The following is a 7,024-nucleotide window of genomic DNA, read 5'->3' on the forward strand; positions in this document are numbered from 1 at the left end:
GGAGAAAAAAAATTAAAAGCCTATATATGAATATTTAAAATTTTTGTAATTGCTGGTCTAATGAAAGTAGCCAGGAATAAATCAAAAGTTATGAAACTCTTTGGAATTTCAGCCTATACACAATACAAACATGCCCAGGCAACATCTTTCTGCTGTGTCCTCACAATGTAGCTTTCCTCTCACATACCCAGCTATTAGGTATGTCACCCATTACCCTGGAGGAAAGTCATGTGACTGGGAACAGAGTGAACAGAAGCAGGATCAAAGCACTGTGCAGACAGCACATGTCAGTTGCTTTCTGCTGACTCAGCCTTGGAGGAAAGATGGCACTATTCCATTAATTGCAGAACCTTTGCTATTTAACTCCTCTTAGGTCAAGTTGTCCATTTCTAGTTCCTGGAGACTGGATGGATGAACTTCCCCAACTTCATCAGTACCCATATTTTATTGAATCAATTTTGTTCGGAGTTCCCAGGGCACACTAAACCCGATTCACCAGAAAGTGCCTCCAACATCCTTCACTGGCTGGCTTTGGGGGGTCAAGGTCTGTGAATGCAGCCACAGAAAGACAAAAGCCGAACAGTTCTTCTTTCAAAATCTTGGTTCGGCAACAGTTTCTTATGAACGGCCCGCAATTCCAGTCTTGTCTTGTTGAGGTGTAAGCGACAAGCACAACCGCTTCATAAATTCATAGCACAACATAGGAGAACAAACCTATCAGGACAAGATTCAGCAGTCCATCTGCATTTAAAAGACAAAGGCCACTCTTTTGAAGACAGAAAAATCCACATTTGGGACAAAGGGGACCTCTGGTTTGAAAGAGGGGTTGGTGACAAAGAGGCCATCTATGTCAAAATTGAACAGCCCTCTCTCAACAGAGGCGGAGGGGTAGACATCACCTATCTCAAAACAGTCCTTTCAACAGTTCCAAGAAGGAACCCACACCCATTTGCACTACTCAGATGACCCTGAGGACACAGACAAACCCACAAATGGCCTCAAGGACTCTCTAAAAAGAATGCAAATGACCAGCTGCCTGCAAGGAACATAAATCCTTCCATTCCCACAACATCCAGCCAAAGCTGAAGAAGCTTCTTGGATGAGAAGGGAAACGCCTTCAAAGAAAAATCAGAAAGTCGAGTTGCCTCTTGAGAGAAAAAAAACAAAAACACCTCTGGCACAAGCGACGAGTGCCGCTCCTCGGGCACCCCGCTCGCAAAAACCCGCAGCGGTCTTAAGTCGGTTGCAGTGAAAAGGAAACTGGCGCGCGTTCCTCCGTACGCCCTCACACACACACACAAAAAGCTCTCTGAGAAGAGAATTAACCCTGCCGTGTGCCAAAAATGCAGCTTCTGAGGAAACACGCGCTGCTTCTGCCGGTTCGCTGCGCGCTAGCGCTCCAATTCCAAGTTCGTGTGGCGCCAGCTGGTAACCCCGGAGGCCATGCAAATCCTCCCTTCGGGTTCTGTGTTTGTTGTCTTTCACCCTCGGCTTCAGCGGGGGTCCGAAGAATCCTTAGAAAGACCTTATTTCTGCCCCGCTGCCGGGCTCACGACGCCTAGTCTCTGAGCGTGTGCAATGCATTTGCTTCCTCCCTTAGGTATGCTCCGTAACCGACCTTCCCAATGTCCCAAAGGTCCTTTTTTTCAAGAGGCAACTGGACTTCCTGGTTTTTCTTTGAAGACGTCCCGCTTCTTCAGCTTCTTGTGCGAATGAGAAACGAAACGGCTTCAAAGAAAAAAACCACAAAGTCCAGTTGCACCTTTGGGACAACCATGACCTGGAGGACTGAGAATCTCCACAGACAAACTCTCTCTCAATCGCATTTCCAAACCTCGTATGATTTTAAGAGAAAGGGTGGCTGGGCTAACAGGTTAGGATGCCAGTTTCCCCGATACGGGCGAATGTGTGGTGTTTTTTGTTTTTTTCCCCCCCTGCGCGCAAAAAGCGGTTACAGAGAAACAGAGCTCCGCCAACTGAATTTCTACCGGTCCTGAGCGGCTGCGAAAGAGAATAGAAAGAGCGGGGGAGAAAGGCAGCAAAAATGTAAGCCGAGCTCACCGGATAGGCTCGCCCACAGTTCATTTAGCTTAGTCCTAAAGCAATCCGGAAAATCTGAATGAAAAGTAACCCCCTCTCCCCCGCCGAATTGAGGGGGGGGTCAGCTTGGCAGGCGCGAAGCCTGGGTGAATGGGGGAAGCGCTACTTACGCCCCCTCAAACGCAGCCGCCTTAGGATGGAGACCTCCGTGAGCTGAAAGTAAATTGCGACCTCTTTTTCGGCTGCAGCGAAAAAGCCAGAGTCAAAAGAGGGGCGGAGGGCGTGGGGCGGCGAGGGATGTGCGAGCGAGAGGGTGTGGAGGGGGGAGCGAGACCGGGGGCGGGAAGCTGAGCGTTCACCCGGCGGGAGGTGGGAAAGGTTTGGCGGCCGCCGCGCGCGGCTCCGCCCTCCGCCTTCCCGGCCGGGCTCCGCAGCTGAGGGGCGATGGGGCAAACTGCGCGCGGCTGGCAGCATGTCTTTCCCCCGTCTCTTTCTGGGCGCGGCGCTTCTGTTTCTCGGGCCACTTCCTGAAGCCGGCAGCTCCGCGGCCAGCCGCTCCGCTTCTCCGCCTTATTTGTCGGCTGCCTCTCGGGGTCCGAGACCAGCGCCGCCGCCGCGCTCCCCGCCTTTCCACCCTCACCAACCCGCCGGCGGGGGCGGCTGCCCTAGAAACGGCGGCCGCTTCGTCAACGTGACGGAGTTCGGCGCGGGGTGTTTGCCCTGGGTGGAGGTGCCCACTTTCCTGGACCGGATGCCGCAGGGCAAAGAGCTGCGCGGGCAGCACAACTTTTGCAGAAATCCGGACAGCAGGAGCAGGCCCTGGTGCTTCTACCGAAACAACCGCGGCAGGGTTGACTGGGGCTACTGTGACTGCAGACAAGGTGAGGCGGGATCTCCGCACCAGCTGTCATTTCTTGCCGGGATCGGACGGGTGTCAACGCGTTAGTGTGAACTGCTCTTGCCCACACGTGTCCGGGCGCCGAAGGGAAGCTCGGGCGAAGCGATATTTCACACGCTCCCACCTCTACTTTGTCCCTGATATATTTTACTGAATGGATTTTACTCGAAAGCGTGCGCCGTGAGCCATGCCCATCGGGTTAGCGCGTCTAAAATTAACGCTTGCAATTAATTCTGCAGACTTTATAAAAAAAATTCAAGTTAGAAATAAACGAAGCAAGAGAAATCACGCAGAGGCAAACTTACCTGTAAATGAGGACACCCTCTAGTCCAGGGGTCTCCAACCTTGGCAATTTTAAGCCTGGAGAACTTCAACTCCCAGAATTCCCCAGCCAGCAAAGCTTTGCCAAGGCTGGGGTATTCTGGGAGTTGAAGTCCTCCAGGCTTAAAGTTGCCAAGGTTGGAGATCCCTGCTCTAGTCTAGTGTACATGACTGTTTTAAAGCCCCTCTGATCAGTGAGGTGAAAACAGACATTTGCTGCAATAGTCCATAGGAATGTCCTTCTTTTCATCTGTAAAACGTTGCAGGATTATGAGTTTTATCAGGAGCAGAATCGTGCTTGCTTGCAGTTTTAATAGTGCAAGAATAGTTGCCTGTGTCCGCATTGCTGAACACTTGGGTTAGAATAATTTAAACTTTAAGGAAAGATTTCCAGGTTAGGACAGTAATTCCTTCACTGTAATTTTTTTTTTCTTATTTCCTGTATGAATGTGAATATAAATGTGATTCGGTTTAATCTCGCTGGCTGTCATGTGTATGTTGGCTAATGAGTGAATATAAAGATACAAAGCTCTGTTCATAGACTCTGAAATTTCCTTTGTGCTGATTAATTATGTACATCACGGACGGAGAAACTATGGCCTGTCAAATAATGTTTAACTATAACCCACAGTTTTCCCAGCCAGATTGGAAATAGTGAGAGATATTTGTAACTTGCTTTACAGTATCTGTAGAATTGGCCTCTGCTTTATAATACTTGACTATTACAGGCAGTGTTTGCTTGTGATCATGTATTTTGGTAAAGTATGAATAACATTTTGTCTGTTTCATATGTCAGTGGTTTACTATTTTATAGTTCACTGCCACTTGCATGTGTGCACATTTGTGAGTTTGTGTATAAAGTTTGTGTATATAAGTTTCAATGGAACATTTCAAACTTAAGTGTTCGCAGAATAAGGCTATACAGTTTAGTTATTTGGATACACATACAAATTTCCTCTCCCTATCAAGTAACTCTCTGTCCAGGGAAATGATTAGAATCAGTCTTGCTTTCCTTCAGAAAGGCTGCTAGATTGTGAACCTTTACAACATGCCACAAGATGCAAACTAGAGAATGGAGAACTGATTGGTTCCTGCGTAGTGGAAGAAGATACACATCTGGTAGTGTGACCAACACCCTTCCTCCCCCCTTCCAGTTGCTCCAGTAACATTCAGTCACTAGAATTGGGGGACACATTTTTAAAAAGTATTTAATTGCCTAGTATGTATCTTGTTTGAATCCAATTCTTCCAAAGATTATGGGATGCAATGTAGATCTGTTTAAAATTTCACAGCTTGAACCATGTTTTTTAAACTACAAAGCCTGGGATGGAGTAAAAAGTAATTTTGGAGAACCCCAAAATCTTTCTTCCTTTGGCCAGCAGGTTTGTTAGATCCCTTCTGCTCAAGATCCAGATGTCTAGTTGTGCCCACTTATGTCATTTGCCACACTGTAGATTTGCCTCCTACGTCCTTATCAGCACTTGGTTGATTAAAAAGCCCATTCCAGATTGAGACTTTTATATGAGGTTCCACGCAACATCTGAAAGATGTAAGTGACTATTTGCTTATTCCCCCATCCTCTTCTTGGCAGCATCTGGTTTCATTTGGTCTTGCAACAGCACCAAAAAACCCTAAAATTATTGCTTGTTGAGGCTTGTTTATTTATTGCTTCTGGTACAATAAGATACCAGAGGGAAGATGAGTGAACAGGAGGGACAACAGTGATTTGGTTTTAGTTATTATGGTCAGCTGCTGATCTGTTGCCATATAAAGTCAGTTCTTTAAGCATTTAGAGTTCAACACAAATAGACTAACTCTACATTTTGTCAGCTGAATTGTGTTCAGTGCGATCTCAATTATTTTTAATAAAGCTGACCATTTCATTCTTTACAGGGTTGAAGAAAAGTACGTCTCCATATGCATTTTGATGTAAACCTGTAAGTCCCTTGTACATCATAAGTAAATGTAGGGTTATTGGTCTTATAATCTCTTGATATTTTACAAACACATTTCCAATAAAAGAGAATACATTTAGCTCAGTGTTAAACTGCGGTGTCCTTGGTGCTTTCTGAGCTTCTTGTTTGCTTGCAGACCTATCCAATTAGGTAACTATCAGTGCTAATTAGCATGGAGTTTACTCTGTTTATTCACAGTAGCTTGCCTTGCCAGTTTTGGTAGGGATGTGGTTTTCTCCTTGGTAATTCCTTGATTAGGGTATTGTTTTCTGCTTGTTTATCTGGTGTTAATCCCTACTTTTCTGAGTGTTGACTACTGGAAAGGATGTGTTGTTTTCTTTTTGGCTTTCTCCCCTCTCTTCTGAGAGGTATGTAAATGTGGGTTTATCACTATGTGTCTACTGAGGGCTGGTTTGCCTGAATGTCAAGCTTTTGGGGTTTTCTAGTTTTCTGGATTTATATCTTGTCTTTATTGTTTTACCTTGGAAAGGATGCTTTCCAACTTGAAATTATGGTCGAGACCGTCTATGTGTTGTGATTTCAAAGAAATCTCATTGATCAACAAAAGTATGACCTGTGAACACTATGAAGATGCCATTTAAAATAAGGGTATAATTGAAATGTGCAATACTTGGAGATTTAGAAGAATGAATGTGTAGTAATTCTGATGTTTTCATTCTAGAGGGAGTCAATAGCTATGTCATAAATAAACACCAGTGGTTTCAGGATACTTAAAAAATATCAGAACCGGCTGCAGGTTTCTTCTTGTACATCTTCTCTTTCCTATACATAGTATCTCATCTTGCCTTATCCAGAACACTTGACACTTAAGTGTTAACAGAATAAATCTCATTTATGCTAGTCTGAATTCCCCTTCCAGCTTTCATCGGAAAGTGTAATAAGAGCCTCTCCAAAAGGTAACAGAAGGCATCAGATGCTTCTATTTGGGGTTGATCCAAAGGAGCTCTTATTGCAAGGCTGAATATATATACTGCATGAATTAGTTCTCAGTCACTTCAAGTTTCAGTTTGGGTGCAGTCCAGAGAAAGGCGCATGCAAATCAGATATATAGAAGCTTCAATGGTTACTTGAAGTAACTTCTGTAGCAATTTCTTTCCACAAACACAACTCCTTATTCCAATATTCTGCTGAAGCAAAACTGAAGCAGAAGTCATTTCTCTCCTAAGCTAGTTCAGCTTCCTCCCATCCATTTTGTTCCTCTTCATTTTGTTTTTCATGTTTTTTTCCCATTTTGTCTGAATATTAATCAGATAAGTAAAAACTCTGTCAGACCTAAGTAGGATTTTCACTGGGCTTCCTTTGATTTTTTTCATGATATTTTCTACCTTTTTTTTCAATCACCACAATCCAATGAGGTAGGCTGGGTCGAGCAATATCACTCAGTCAGCTTCCATGATTAAGAACCTAGATTTTCTTGTTATCCTCTCTCCTCTGCAGACTTTTTTTTTTTTGGTCTTTGGAAAACAGAAACTATACATTTGAAACCATTCTCACAGACAAGAGAGATGTTCCTGGCTTAGACATGATCACTACTGAGTTCAAAGAAATGGTAGCTTCTGGGAAATAAACTGTAGAAGCAGTCTGCAAAACATTTAATATTTTGAAAGAAAGTATCAACGTGAAAATAGGAATGAGTGGATCAGAAAATCAAAATGCTAGTGTTAAATGGTCTCTTATGCTCCGGTGATACTGTGAATATAAGCAAATGTATGATCTAATATAGAATTTTGATCAGTGTGATAAGTATTTCACTAAGCAATTTCATTGATCCTTCTGAAATCTGATGTTT

The 7,024-nt window shown here is 44.3% G+C and overlaps 1 protein-coding gene across 1 annotated transcript in view; it reads left to right on the top strand.

Moving 5' to 3' along the window:
* Window positions 1-2,422: 2,422 nt before the first annotated feature.
* The window catches only part of PRSS12 (serine protease 12), a 49,386-nt gene continuing 44,784 nt past the window's right edge, over window positions 2,423-7,024 (top strand). The window contains exon 1 of the mRNA XM_058192707.1: window positions 2,423-2,921. Within this exon, the coding sequence (XP_058048690.1) occupies window positions 2,513-2,921 (409 nt within the window). The 5' untranslated portion in view covers window positions 2,423-2,512. The remainder of the gene's footprint in view (window positions 2,922-7,024) is intronic.

The sequence above is a fragment of the Ahaetulla prasina genome, chromosome 8 (genome assembly GCF_028640845.1).
Source record: "Ahaetulla prasina isolate Xishuangbanna chromosome 8, ASM2864084v1, whole genome shotgun sequence".
Lineage (NCBI taxonomy): Eukaryota > Metazoa > Chordata > Lepidosauria > Squamata > Colubridae > Ahaetulla > Ahaetulla prasina.